The 15,574-nt window shown below is 41.9% G+C and overlaps 1 protein-coding gene across 1 annotated transcript in view; it reads right to left on the bottom strand.

Moving 5' to 3' along the window:
* The window catches only part of LOC106648904 (disintegrin and metalloproteinase domain-containing protein 11), a 225,584-nt gene that overhangs the window by 84,691 nt on the left and 125,319 nt on the right, over positions 1 to 15,574 (bottom strand). Inside the window, exons 12-13 of the mRNA XM_023460222.1 lie at positions 9,581 to 9,744; positions 1,072 to 1,239 (exon numbers count right to left, since the gene is read on the bottom strand). Of these exons, the coding sequence (XP_023315990.1) occupies positions 1,072 to 1,239; positions 9,581 to 9,744 (332 nt within the window). The remainder of the gene's footprint in view (positions 1 to 1,071; positions 1,240 to 9,580; positions 9,745 to 15,574) is intronic.

The following is a 15,574-nucleotide window of genomic DNA, read 5'->3' as shown; positions in this document are numbered from 1 at the left end:
AAATATTAAAATTTCACAAGATTTACGCATTAATGCTGAGCGAAGCGAAGTCGTTTATCCTTTCAGCTCAATTGATTTCGGCATATTTTGTGTCAACGGTTTCTAGAGAACGACGTCACGTAATGTTCTGAAAGTTTTAGGGGTTGTTGAGGGTGGTCAGCTGAAAGTCTGATTGAAACATTTAACCGACCTTGTGCCTTGTGAAACCTTGGGCGACCTGGTGATTTGACGCCTTTAACCTAGTCGGCAAAACTCAAAAATAAAGAAAATTCTTTAAGAAGTTTTTACAGGGGCCAGATCGGTGACTTGGTGCAACAGATCGACGGAATGGGGTTAGCCATCTTTTGCACAGTACATATATGAACAAGCGTTGCAACATGATTAAATTGAGGTTTTTGTACAGGTATTGTAAAAATTAAATGATTTAGTATCATTTTACCTAGTCAGTACAACCCAAAAATAACGAAAATTCTCGAAGAAATCTTCACGGGGGCCAAATCGGCGACCTGGTGCACCATGCATTAATTACTCTATGGTATTAATAATCTTCAAATAGACTTAATATTGTAACAAAATATCGGCTTATTCATGGCGATATCGCATAATTTTAGCTTAACAAATTCGTCCGTGAACCTGCTAACCACGTTTGGCAAAATTATAGCGTAAAATCAGAAAGACACTGCGAGAGATACAGATAAACAGCAGGCAGCTTGTCACGTTGAAAAATGAATGAAAAACACTTATTCAAGGGGAGGATTTCATAAGACTAGATCAAAAAATAAATTTTTTGTTTTGCTTACTCAGTTCGCAAATGTCCCGTAGAATACATCTCCGAAGCCCTTTTTAGCAAAATCAATTTGATTAAACAATTATAGGCAATAAACTGGAGCTTCATTTATGTTCAGTGTTATACATATAATAGTATTTTCAATAATATGCTTCACGTGCATCAGTCAGTTATTACAAACAGCACTGATTATCATTCAGTGTGTAACCGATAGTGGGTAATTGATTTCTGTCTTTATAGCATAAAAAGAAATGTTATTCAATTATGTATATGAAGATGGTTACCTTGCAGTTCTTGCAACAGGGTCCAGATGCACATTCTGCTTCTCGAAATAATTTACAAGTTATAGCGTCACAGCATGGATCAAAATTTGCACATTCATCAATAGTTCCACAATCGCATTCTTCACCATCATCAATGATTCTATTCCCACATAGACGCCTAATATCAAGCTGTTACAAAATAATATTCATTAGTTAATCGAAAATTTATCATACACAATTGGAAAATGTATAGTAATGAGTATTTGAAAATCGAAAAAATTGGATATACTCTTTAATACAGCAATTTATAATAAATTTACAAAATAGCGAAAATTTTCAAAAATAACGTTATTCAAAGAAGAGATTTCATTTGTGTATTGTCCGCCATTGAAAAATCATTTTTTACTAAGTTAACGCGTGTTTCAAGAAAACAGACTAACATATTTAAAAAAAATTTTTTTGAAAACTATTTTTATTCTCATCATTGAGAAATAAATGACATTTAATAGTACATTATGTAGCAGGCAGGATCTAGCGATCGTTGCGAATCATAGCGATACATTATATGGCCAAACACAGCGACACGCAGTGACACACAACGATTGAGGTTTTTCCCATCCGCCATTGTTTCTTGAAATAGCGCTCATTTGAACCACCTATTAACATACGCGATTGGAAGTGATATTGTTCAGTTGTTTTATAGCAAACTGTGTAAAAGTATAATAATGTCGAGCGACGATTCAAGTGACGTAGGGGGTTAATGAAATTGTATCAAAAGAGATAAGAGAAATGGCCCAAAATGTTTCGCTAGATTTGCTCGCAATCAATATTGCGAAGATTTGCTATTAGCCTATTTTGTGCATTTGTCTGAATCATACGTGCCTATAAGTCTTGGGTCGATTTATTTAAAATTAAAAGCGACTATCAAAGCCGACAACAAAATCGCCATTGTCAAATATTTTCAACTAACTGCCTTTTTAAAAAAAAAAATTTTCTTGCTACCGTTGTAAAAAGTCAGTCATATTTACTAAAGAAGAAATTAACAAGTTTCTGAATGAAGCCGCCAATGAACTATATTTGAGCGCAAAGTTATGTATATTTTTTCTTATAAATTTTACTTATTATTCGTATTTATTTATTTAATTGAGGGTTCCGTGATTGAGACCGTTACATGCTTGCGAGCCGAATGTTGGAGATGCTGAGCAGCATGTTGCGAAGATAGCAGACGACGCTTTCGGCGCCATGGGCTTGAATAGCCGGCGTTTGACCAGCGTGAAGCACTCTGTTTCTATGAGCCCTAGCGCGAGCGTGCGATAGAATTCCTCCTTCGATACTCCATATCATTATTATTCAACACGCAAAAGTGTGAGCTGCTGCGCTACGACAAGTGTCCTTCCACTGCCGAACACCTACTACCGCTTTTGTTGGGTCCAGGTTGCCAAGAGTATTTACGCCAATCTTCAACCCCTAGTCACCACAAGTAAGTCATTTTGCGAACTCCTTTGAATCCATACCCGCATCTACCGTGCAGAGTCATCATGAAGCCGAGTATAACAAGTCGAGTCATATATTTAAGGGGGACACATACACCTCAACATCCTTTTCATTTCATTTAAAAAAAATATAGACCTAAAATAAAAATTGATATTAGTCAACTTTAGAATTCTTACGAACCATTTAAACAAAAACGCTGCCGATTCATTGGCAAGAAGCTTCCTCCAAAGATGGTTTTTACTTATTGTTGAAAATGAAAAAAATTAAAAATTTTTTTCCTGCCTACTAATTCAGAAAGAGCAAAGATAACTTTAAAGAATTGAAGGAAAGGCTTGTCTCCAGATTTTGTTATAGTTTTTTCGAAGACATAAACAAAAAGGGTAAAAAAAGAAAGAATAAAGTGTTTTGAGTATTTTTCAATTTATCAATGATGAAATTAAGTTGGAAATATTAAATCATGTGATAAACTAAAAAAATTTTTTGTTTGAAATTTAAAATAAAAGGCGGCGACCTTCTGCTAGAGCTAAGGAAGGCCTCTGGGGACGCCAAGTAGATGTGTCGAGCTCTCGACGAAGCCCTTGGTGAGCTGGCCACAACCAGAGCTCGTCCTCAGGTCTCCCTCGTAGAGATCAGAGACCTTGATGAGGCTGCCACAAGAGATGAGATTCTCTCAGCCCTCCACAAGCAGCTAGAAAGAGCCTCTGAGCTGTCCCTGGAAGCAGTCAAGTCCCTGCGAAAGTCTTACGCAGGGACACAAACGGCTGTGGTTGTCCTGCCTGTTATCTTGCAGGAAAACTGCTTAAACTCGACCATATAAGAGTTGGTAGGGTCAACTGTCGAACCCGCAAAAAGCGTGAAACCTTACGCTGCTATCGATGCTGAGGCTTCGACTATACCGCGTCCGGACGCAAAGGCCCAGACCGCACCAAATGCTGTCTACTCTGCGGTGTGTCAGGCCACATGTCGAAGAAGTGCAAGAACGAGCCCTCTTGCGTCTTCTGCCAGGGTGGAGGAATTAAACCCCACTCTTCCATGAGCATAAGTTGTCCACTCCCCAGGAAGCACCTGCAAGGCGCAAAATAACCCGTGTCCTTCAGCTTAACCTGAACCACTGCATGGCGGCCCAAAGCCTTCTAATGAAGTCGGTGAAGAAGATGAAGATCGACGTGGCGATTCTGAGCGACCAATACAGAGACCTCCGGTCACCACATACCTGGATATCCGATGCCGACAGTCAAGAGGCTATCTGGATGCGGGCAGGAGTTCCTGTGCAACGGCGTGCCTCTAGGCAAAGTCGTTTTTACACCTAGGCGCAGATAGCTCGAATATACTTTTTCAGCGTATATGCGCCCCCTCGACTTTCCATTGGTGAGTTCGCTGGCTTATTGGCCAGCATTGTTGACGAAGCTAGAGGAAAAAAACCAGTCCTGTTAGCTGGTGACTTCAATGTCTGGTCCACTGAGTGGGGCAGCAGTGAGTCGAGACCAAGAGGCGAGATGTTGCTCGATGCAATCTCACCACTCGATGTGCTGCTACCGAACACCGGTTCGAGACCAACTTTTGTTGGTTCGCAGGGAGGCCCCGTGATCGACCCGACCTTCGCCAGTGACACGCTCTCCGAGCGAGTCAAGTCCTGGCGCGTCAGTGACGCCTACACCGGCAGCGACCACCATGCCATAGTGTTTAAGGTTCTCCCTGCGGGCTCCAACCCTGCTCCAGCCGGCCGTTGCAAGTGGAGCGTCTGCACGATGGACAGGGATTGCTTCGGCGAAATGATGTCTAGCGTTGACGTTTGTTCAGCGTGCCCTGAACGAATGGCGAATGAGCTTATGTCCGCACTCATGAAAGCCTGTGACGCCTCCATGCTGAGGGGAGACGGCCGCCGACGGCATGAGTCGGTCTAATGGTGGACTGAGGACATCGCGGAGTGTCGGCGGGCATGCCTGTGGGCACGGAGACTCGCTCAGCGAGCGCGTGGTCGTGACAACAAGGCCGCCCAACGAGAGGACTTCACCGTGGCACGTAGGAATCTGCACGTGGCCATTAGGGATAGTAAGCGCCGCTGCTGGAAGCAGCTATGTGATGAGGTGGACCGTGACGTGTGGGGCAAACCATACCGGACAGTCATGTCATGCCTTAAGAGCCCCAGAAGAGTATCCTCCGGCGAGCCCGAGCTGGTGCGATAAGTGGTCTCGACGCTTTTCCCAAGAGTCGCAACTCTTCGAATTGGCCTGCCTGCCCGGACGTACGAGGAGCGGATCCCTGAGGTAAGCGTTGGGGAACTTCGTGGAGTGTACCGCGGGGTGCGTGACCAGGCGGCTCCGGGGCCAGACGGAATCCCTAACCTTGCCCTAAAAGACGCAGTAGGTACTCGCATGGATGTCTTTCGCCGTGTTTTTACGGCATGCCTCAGCGAAGGATGTTTTCCCTGGCGCTGGAAGCGTCAAAGGCTCGTCTTAATGCTAAAACCAAGCAAGCCTGCCTTCAAGCTCTCGTCGTACCGCCCGCTCTGCATGCTGGACACCGCAGGCAAGCTTCTGGAAAGGATCATTGTGGATCGCTGGAATCATATCCTCAGCGCCTTAGAGAAGATGGGAGTGCCACCCTATCTTCCACGAATTATCGCCAGCTATTTCAGCGACAGGGTGCTGGAGTACTCCACTGACGATGGCGTGGAGATCTACAGTGTCACAGTGGGTGTCCCCCAGAGCTCTGTGCTTGGCCCCATTCTCTGAAACTTACGATCGTTGACGAAAAATTGGAAGATATCAAGGCAAGCGCAGACGACGCCATCCGGCTTGATGCCCAACATCGGGGGCCAGTAGCCAGCGCAGGCTTTATACCAACGTTGTTGACTCAGTCCTCCTCTACGGAGCCCCAACATAGAGAGAGGCTACAGAAACACACAGATATGTCCGCAAGGCAGAAGCAATCCATCGGCGCGCCTGTCTTCGTGCGATATGCGGCTTCCGCAGCATTTCCCACGAGGCGGTGCATGTTCTTGCCGGCACTCCACCACTGGTCCTCCTCATTGACGAACGCTCAAGGCTCTACGAGCACAGTCGTGAGGACGCCAGGAGTGAAGCCACTAGTGATGAGCGTGTCAAGACGCTGGCGAAGTGGCAGACCCAGTGGTCTACCACAACGAAAGGTCGGTGGACTCACCGGCTTATACAGAGCATCGCCGCGTAGATCGAAAGGAGGCATGGAGAAGTGAACTACCACCTCACGCCACTCCTGTCCGGGCACGGCTGCCTTAGGTCTTACCTATGTAGTACAAAGAACGACACAAGCAGCTCGTGTCCGACCTGCCATCCTGCAGTGGAGAACGTCGAACATGTCATCTTCCACTGCCCTCGATTCACGGTGGAAAGAGAAAAGCTTTACCGCCTATCAAACGGACCATTGGAGTCTGAGACATTTGTTGGATTCATGCTCGAAAACGAGCGAAACTGCGAAGCAACGTCCTCCTTCACTAGCTCAGTCATGACAAGACTTAGAAGCGAGGAGAATGCAAGAAGAAGATGACGAAGAAGACGCAATCCGAAAGACAAGCTAAACCATAGATTAGCTCCCAAGGAGTTACAGCCTTCCCCGCGAAGTAATGCCTAACAGTGGTCCCGCGGAGAATAACAAAGGCAGACGAAGAGGATGGGTTTAAGTCGGTATGAGTAGAGAGGCACACTACCCACCCACACAACACCTGTACACACCAACAGTACACTACTCGAGTCCGATATATCCATGCGACAAATACCTTTGTCGCATGTTGAATCTGTAAATAGGATTTCCCTCCTCCCCGAGAAAAAAAAACCACACACACACACACACACACACACACACACACCAAAGGAGCTTAGTCGAGGATCAAAGAGCGCTCGGCGCCCAGCCCGGATGGCGTACCCAACTCGGCGTTCGGGCTCGCTATTCCTGCACGTCCCAACATCTTCCTGCGGGTGTACACGACGTGTCTGGAGACCGGCGTCTATCCGTCTGGCTGGAAACGCCAGAGGCTCGTCCTGCTTGCAAAGCCAGGTAAACCCCCCGACTATTGCTCGTACCCGATTACTTGCTGAGAATAATCTTCAGCTACTTCTCAGCAAGAGTGCTCGACTTTACTACGGACGATGGTCCAGAGTCCTATGAAGTCACGGAAGGTGCCCCGCAGGGTTCAGTCTTGGGCCCGATCCTGTGGAATGTCATGTACGACGCCATCTTGCGCCTCAACTTCGAGGTCGATGTTCGTATCGTCAGTTTCGCGGACGACATCGCAGTGGTGGCTGTCGCCAAACACCTATGTCATATCAAACACGATCTGAACGCTGCCATTCTACAGGTGCAAGGCGCGCTCCAAGCTCTCAGCTTACAAACAGCTGACCACAAGACGGAGGCCCTGCTCATCACAAGCAGGAGGGAAATGGAAACCATCACCATCACGGTAGCCGACCACAGCATACGCTCGTCGCCGTCCATCCGCTACCTGGGCCTGCAAATCGACGCCAAGATGAAGTTCGACCACCACCTCCAAACAGTCAGCGCGAAGACAGCCGGTGTGATCGGTGCCCTTACGAAGATCATGCTCAACTCTGGGAGGCCCAGAAGTAGCCAACGTAAGCTGTATGCCAACGTCGTTAACTCTATACTCCTGTATGGAGCCCCCATTTGGAGCACAGCCGCACAAAAGCGAGCCTACATTCGCCAGGCTGAGTCAGTCCACCGACGAGTCTGCCTGCGTGTGATCGGAAGGCCGGCCACATGTCTCTTACGAGGCCACATATGTCCTTGCTGGCATACCACCGCTGGCCCTTCTCACGGACGAGCGAGCGTGGCTCTACGGCCGCCGCCGAAAGGACGCAAAGGACGATGAACGCTTGGCAACGATAAACAAGTGGCAGGAAGCATGGGACCAGTCGACGAAGGCCCGATGGAAGCACCGTGAAGTACTGCCTAACGGCGGGGATGGAACAAAGGGAAATTTAATGTGGATGTATCTACATAACCTATTTACAGCCCAAACCCATATGTTGCATTTGCTACCTAATGTAAATTTCTGTTTTCTCTTGTTACTAAATAAAATAAAATAATACATTCAAAAAAAAAAAAAAAAAAAACACCGGACTCCTTGGCTCAGTGGGTATAGTTCTTGCCTGCTGATACAAGGATGTGCCGTAAGGCGTGGATTCGATTCCCATTGAACGAATATTTGAGGATGTTTTTTCGCCTAGTGTGGTTGAGCCCGGGCCCAAAGTGGTACCACTCAAAAAAAGAAGAACCGAACTATGTCATCAGGATACGAAGCGGTAAAAAACCCCGATCACTGTGCGAGCGGGAAGCGAAGAGGGTAACCATAAGTAGGAGCCCGAGGCGAGGACTCACAAGGCTGGCGATAGATGCAGAGCACAACACTCCCACGATGAAGTCAGAAGTGAGAACCACACACACAAGATGGTAACAGAAAGAAGTATCAAAAACCCACCGTGACTTACAGGGTAGCGCCGGAAGCGAGAACCACACTTACATGATGAAGCTGATGCGGCAACCTGGTCACTTGCAGGGTGGCGACAGAAGCGCAACTACACTCACAAGATGGCACTGGGCAGCGAGTTCTAATACTTAACTCAAGAGGAGATGACAGCAATGTGTGACCACACAGTGGGGAACCCCGGCTCCGGAAGTGGGATACGACAATCGAGAGATGGCATCGCGCAGGGTCCCTGAACCCCTAATCGTTGCATATTACTATGCGACGGATGGGGATAGGATGGAAACGACCAAATACAACGAACCAGCAGAAATGCCCAACTAACCCCGAACACACCAAAGCAATGACTAGCGGCGGTTACCGGTGAGTGTCCAAATGGGGTTGAGTAAGGAAAAACACACACACACACACACACACGAACACATCTTCCCACGCTCGGTCCTATGGGTGTTAGCCACGCGAGTTAGTGTGAGTGCATGCCTCGCGATGTTATACCAGCACTGTCCAGACGACTTGTTGCAAGTCGGAAGCTATGAATGACGGGCTGCAGGACCAACAAGCACCTAAGACAGCGGATAAAGGCGGAATGATGAGTTAGTTGGAACGCAGGTCACTGCCGTTGACGACCTCCTCTTCGATAATAGTAGCGTCCATTACGCGGAAAATCATTGGCACCCTGCTGATAGCCAAAGATGCCAAGCTCCTGACTCCTGCAGAGTGCGACGGGGAGCCATGAAGGGAAAAAAGCTACATTCCCTTCGAAGAGGCAGAAAAAATCATTTATGCACCTGTATTGCACATGCCTTTTTTATATAATTTTAAAAGAAATTTGCTACTACAAGTAGATTTTCAAAAATCGTCCAAAGACCGCTCACCCTAATGCGTAGAGCTAGCAGATGATTATTGGTATCAGCATAGATGATTCAACTAACTGACTTATCTCACACAGCTTGACAAATACTCGAGGCTTACTTTGCAACTGGCTCGAGCTGCCTGATGTTTACTGAACGGCAATAGCTATCTCGATCACAAATTAGATGTTCGGCACAATTAAACACAAGCCTGAATAAAATGAAGTCACAGTACAACGTAAAATGACCTTTCCATACCGGATGAGACAATAGTCAAGTATCTATAATTCATGTGTCAGTCGTCTTCAAATGTATTAAAATTTGTACAAAATCGGGGAAACCGTTTACCTAGTTTTTCTGTCGATAACCATCTAAAACGAGGCCATTTGGCTGAACAGACATGTTTTCGTTGAAAAACTTTATGCACCGAAGTCACTGTTAGTGCATCTTGACAATGAGCAAATTGAGCAGTGTTCACGAAATTCATTATTAATGAAAGAAAAAATCTCCATGAGAGTTCAATTATATAGCATTATCATGTTAATTACTTGCAACACCAAAACTTTATGTGCATACAGCCCAATACATTTTTTATAATCAATTTTTTAGGTCTTCGTTACTCGGTACTATAAGAGGTAAAAGAAGTTATGTTTTCAAAGCAAAACTGAAAAATTTCATGGGAAAAATGAGTAAAGATACTTACCTCATTTGGTTTATTTAATAAACATACGTCTTTACCATTCTTCAACGCCGTTACATAATCAGCCCTGCTACATTCAGAAAATTTATATGGTTGAACATTTTCTAAACCAACAATTGATTGAGCCATGATGCAACCATGCCAATCATAACAACGACAATCTGATCCTGATGAATAAAAAGAAAGTTTTTAAATTATCTATGTAATAGTGAATTGAACAAAAAATGTATGAAAAAATACGATAAATGCAACTTTTTTGTGAATGAAATAAAATGTAAATTTTATGTGATTTTCTTGAACTTTTATTCTTTGGAAAAACAATTTACACTGGAAATCACACAATTCGAACTCATATGATTCAAATCATCTCATAATTTGAAGTGATCGCACATTTTCAAGAACTTAAATATATTTGTTTCGATTCGTCACCGCTAGGTGGTGACGACGCCGATCGTCGCAAGCACGGTAAGAAAAGGCGAGTTAGCCGCTTAAAGGAGCCTAGCGTCAGCGGTAATTTTTGATTTCCAGCGAATGCTAGTGGCAGAGGAGGACTTGTCTTCCAGCGCGCTGCGAAGCTCGAGGAGTTGTCGGCTGAGGAAGGTCCATCTTCTAGCGCGCTGACGATTTCGAGAGCTGATCGTTGAAGGGGGCAACCCCTGGCTCGCGATCACTTGAGCAACCGATGCTTTCTGCTGCTAGCTGGCTATTTTGTAGCAGTTCGGCTTGTTAAAAACCAAGCGCGACCGCATTCACACTCGGCGAGTCCGATAAATCAATCTATCAGAAAATAGATTGGAGATCACTGGTGTGAATAAGTTTAACATTATAAAGAACAAATATTGTTTCCAACTTCGGTCATCCATTATAGCAATCAACACTGTATCATATGTACTTATATTTAGCAATTTAATAAATAATACTTTTATACTAAACTAAGATTTTTGTCGGATCAATTCATTTAATCCTTTCCATCACAGCAAAGTCAGAAAAAAGGTTTTATTGTTTTTGGCCTTCTATTACAAAAAACAATATTTCAAAATTAATAAAATGGTTTAAGTCTCAATCAGCTACGCAGAATAATTCATCCAATTTAAATAATGTGGAAGATTTTATTATACAAAAAAATATTTTTTCTTAAACAGGCCACTATTAATGATTATTTTAAAAGATAAAAAAAAATATTTTTCTTTCAAAAAGCGATTAATGAAGTGTAAAATGAATCAGTGTCACACAATTCGAGAAAATTCCATTAATAAAAAGTACCATAGTTTCGGACACGACTGGCCAGTGAAACCAATTCCAAATTGATCGGCTTAGATCCATCACTTATTTCTTATGCTTCTGCTAAAACTCTTGCGAAAATATGATTCGCATGACGAAAAAATGATAAATCTCGGCCACGAGTATGAATGGATAACTGAAAAAAACTATAAAATTGTGATGATCGCGACTTCACCGATTTCGGGGAAAGAGCGACTCAAGGTCCGTTAGTATAAGAGCGCTAGACTGATAACCCAGGTAAAAAATGAATATAAGATCTGACTCCAGATCTGATGGCAGATCTGTTATAAGTTCTGGTGAACGCTAGGATGTTTCGCTTTTGCAAAAATGTTCAGAATCGAGTATACGTCATGGCGATTTTTAAAGTTTAAGTCTTTACGAAAAGAAAGCAGGGTTCAGAACCTCAAAAAAGTGTCGGTAACCGGTGTCGATCGATTTTTGAAGTTTAAAAACGTGCTCCAAAATAGGAGCAAAATCGGTCAACAATTCAATTTATCTCAAACTGTGGTCAGAAAATTTAAGTAACCAGGAGCGATACAGTCGTTTCTGATCTGATGTCAGATCTAATGTAAGTTCTGATGTCGATTATCGTATGAAAATTCCGATATAAAATCTGGCATAAGATCTGATGTGCATTAACCAGAACTTATACCAGATCTGATAACAGATCTGTAGTCAGATCTAACATACCATTTTCACCTGGGAATATAAATATCGATTTTTTCAAATTATCCGGGACATCCCTTCAAAAGTTTCAAGGTATCAGTAAATACTTCCCCTAAAATTTTGGCTCATTGAAAAAATTTTAACCCGTGCCCCAAGGCAATTTTTTAATTTTTTAAAATTAACTTAATTTTAAAAATAGCTTTTTTCGAAGCGTTTTTCTGACTAAATTTTCTTCAAATTTGCCAATTTTAAAACTCTGATATATTGGGGTGAAAGTTGACATGTAGACCATGAATTGGATGTCGGAAAAAAAATTTTTCATTGACCAGAGATCCGCATAGGCTGCCTCTAAATAATTTGGATTGAGTGCGACTTCAATTGGATAAGTTCCGCAATAGCGACCGATGCGACCACAGTGTGTATATAGAGTACAAACCTCGAAGATAGAATAAACATCTAAAAATGATTTATTATAACCTTTTAACTATTTTTGAGGTTAGTACTCTATATACGCACTGTGGTCGCATCGGTCGGTGTTGCGGAACGATACAATCGAAGTCGCACTCAATCCAAGTTATGAAGAGGCAACCATAGGTAGGTTTGAAGTTTTAAAGAAAGTAGAAACATAAAAAATGCAACAAAACTATGGAAACCATTTTAAATCTCACAAAAAAGCTGAGTATAATCACTTATGATAAAAATTACATTCAACTATCTGATAGGTTTTTGGATTTTGAAGATTCGAAAATTTTCCTGAGGTACAGTTGGATTTGTTTGATGCGTTCTTTTAGCGTAAAACTTATCATACAAAATCCTGTTCACTGGTTTTTTAATAAATAAAGTTAGCTCAGAATTACTAAATTTTAAGCTACAAAAGTATCTAGTACAAAAATATATATATCTCAGTTAAACTTGCAAATTTCAAAAATTTGAAAACGGCATTGGAAAAATGAGACAGAAACCTATCAGATGGTTTAAAGCAATTTTTTCGTGGGTGATTTATATAAACTGACGATCGATGAAGTCGTTTTTTTTGTATGTTAATAATTATATAGAATATAATATATATATGAGCAGTTTTTTCATATATGTCCAACTTTTGTGCGGGGCGGGGTTTTAACCCGGAGGATCGCCTTTTTAGGTCAAGGCATATATTTTTCATAAGAAAATTATTTATAGCTCGATAACCCAACCCCCGGTTATGGGGTGGCAATGAAGGGGCATGAAAAATCGCAAAATTGTCGTTTTTTAGCTTATTTGAATAAATGTAGAAGGCGATTGGATTGACGTATTGACTTTTTCAAGAACTCATTTGCAAGATATTTTTATTACCTTTTAATCACCGTGCGCAGGTTTAAGATTGGTTCGAGAACGACGGAGATACAGCTGTTTGAAGATATCAACATTATGAAAAAGAGCGTTTTTTCAAGATTTTGATAAGCTGTAACTTTTTTCTAGTGTGATGCAGTAAGTGCATCAGATGCTCGGCTGCCCGGCGAGCCCCTGTGTGATCGTCGTCGTCGATCCAATGATAATTTAAATGTAGGAATTAAGTATCTGATCGTTGTATTTATGTTTTCATGTGAGCGCGACGATCGAAGGAGACAAGGCCGTTGACTGCCGGTCAACGAATCAAACGTGTAGTGTAAGAAAAGAGAAGTCAGTTGCCTACGAATTGGCAAGATCGAGAGACCGTGTTTTGCGTGTGTTTGTGTGATTACTTTGAGTAAGTGTGTGTGATACGCAGTGTGTGTGAGCGCGACATCCAGGGTGATCCTCTGGATGTTTAAGTTATATTTATTATAACAACGTGTTATTAATTATTGTGTGAATGAGCCCGAGCCCCTTTTCTATTATTCTATATAGGGATTCGCGACGGACGGACCGACGACGAAGGGACATACGTGGCCGACAAGGGCCGTGGATCCGTGGAGTAAGTTCTAGGTCACACTAGTAACATGAATCTCTTTGAAATTTTATGTGACGTAGTTGATTACATCGTCGCCCCAGCGCAGGAAGGTATCTATTTCCAAGCTGTAGCAAGAAGGATACTTACTCGCACGCAGAGGCTAAAAGGTATCTAACTCGAGCGCAGCGGCAAAAAGGTATCTAATTCGAGCGAGAAGCAAAAAAGTAGTTTATTCAAACGAAGTGGCAAGAAAGTTTTGACGCGCTGAATTTAGGTTGGCAACGCAGCCGTAAATGATAAAATTTTGTTTTGTATTAGAGCAAAAAAGAGAAAAAAACGATTGAGCTAGTGTAATGATTTTCATCCATTTGTAATGCGAGCAAACAAATCAATCTCACCATGATTTCGACTCAATTTGGCACTTATGGAGAACTTTCTATGTTCTGAGAGGAAAGTAGAAGTTATCAGCTTTACATAACTTTGAATTAAATGTTGAATGTTCAATGTTGAAACAAAATTTTATCATTTACGGTTCCGTTGCCAACCTGAATTCAGCGCGTCAAAACTTTCTTGCCACTTCGTTTGAATAAGCTACTTTTTTGCTTCTCGCTCGAATTAGATACCTTTTTGCCGCTGCGCTCGAGTTAGATGCCCCTGCGTGCGAGTAAGTATCCTTCTTGCTACAGCTTGGAAATAGATACCTTCCTGCGCTGGGGCGACGATATGTAGTTTGAAGCCATGTAAGTTAGGATCTTGGTTAAAATTAAAATTACCTTAAAATTACTTAAAATTATCTTGAAAAACAAAAACAAAATATGTATTTGAACGTGAAATTTTTTGCTCTTTTTAAATCTGAAATAAAAAAGGGGGTCACCGTGCAAAAAATTAATTTTGGTTCGCTATAGCTTAGAGGTTATGTTCAAGGTCAAATTCAAGGTTACTATTGGATTTCTTGTCGAAAAATACGTTGGATATAGGGTTTTTGATTTTTTTTTATGTTTATTTTGCGATAATTTCAGGAGTTACCAAATAGTTTTGCTGACCAATTTATAATGTATTTTGCCTATATTAAGACTTAAATACCGAATTTCTGGGGCCTCTTTTTCATAATGTTAGTATCTTCAAACAGCTGTATCTCCGTCGTTTTCGAACCAATCTTAGACCTGCGCACGGTGATTTAAGCTAAAAAAATGCATCGTACAGAAATAGCTGTATCTCAGCGAATCTTGCGAATTTTTAACTTCTGAAACCGAGAGAAAAAAATCTATCAAATAGTTTCATGCAATTTTTTCCATAGTTGATTCTACTTAGCCATTTCCTGGAAGAAACTAATACACTTTTCGATTTTTCAATTTTTCGTAATGTCGTTTTTTGGGATAAAGTCGCTTTTTTTGTATGAAAATAATTTTAAAGTATATACTAATATATACGGTTGGATTTGTCCTAAAAAATCCTATAGTTTGGCAGCATTAAAAAATTTTCTAAATTTTTTCTGCTCATTTGACACGCCCTTGAATATGAACTTTACGAAATTTATGAAAAAAAAATATCGAAAAAGTGCATTTTTTTCAATGTTATCGTTCTCCTAGGTCAAAAATAACGACGGGGATCGATTCTTCACAAAAAATTAAGTAAGAAAACGTCTTGTTAATATTGATTTTACCCTCAGAGCACAGTACACGATTAAAATCTTATTTAGCGATGCTGTCCAGTTTTTGCACTACGTTTTTTAACTTTAAAAAGCTATCGACAGCTATTCAGGGCACCTAGCAACACCAAGTAGACGGAAAACTTCATATTTTTAGTTTAACTAAAAGATTCTGCCGGTGCTTCCAAAATTAAAAAAAATTTTCCAAAACGAACTAGTCTAGTGTACGTGCTTGTAAGTGTGATGAAGTGCGGTACAATTAAATTATTTTCTTCTTCCAATCCAATCTGCTGCAAATATCACACTTATAAGCATGTACACACAAAGAGAGATGGTCTAGAGACTGTTGATTCACCATTTATTTACTTAAAATTTAAATACATTGCGAGTACTCGAAAAAAATCGATTACTCGAATAAATTCAAGTACCCGAAAAAACCCGAGTACTCGAAAAAAAATCGAGTATTCGAAAAAACTCGAGTACTCGAATTGTC

Source organism: Trichogramma pretiosum, unplaced genomic scaffold (assembly GCF_000599845.2).
Source record: "Trichogramma pretiosum strain Unisexual culture from Peru unplaced genomic scaffold, Tpre_2.0 scaffold116, whole genome shotgun sequence".
Taxonomy (NCBI): domain Eukaryota; kingdom Metazoa; phylum Arthropoda; class Insecta; order Hymenoptera; family Trichogrammatidae; genus Trichogramma; species Trichogramma pretiosum.
Note: the sequence above shows the minus strand (reverse complement) of the source record. Positions and strands in the feature narration are given on the sequence as shown.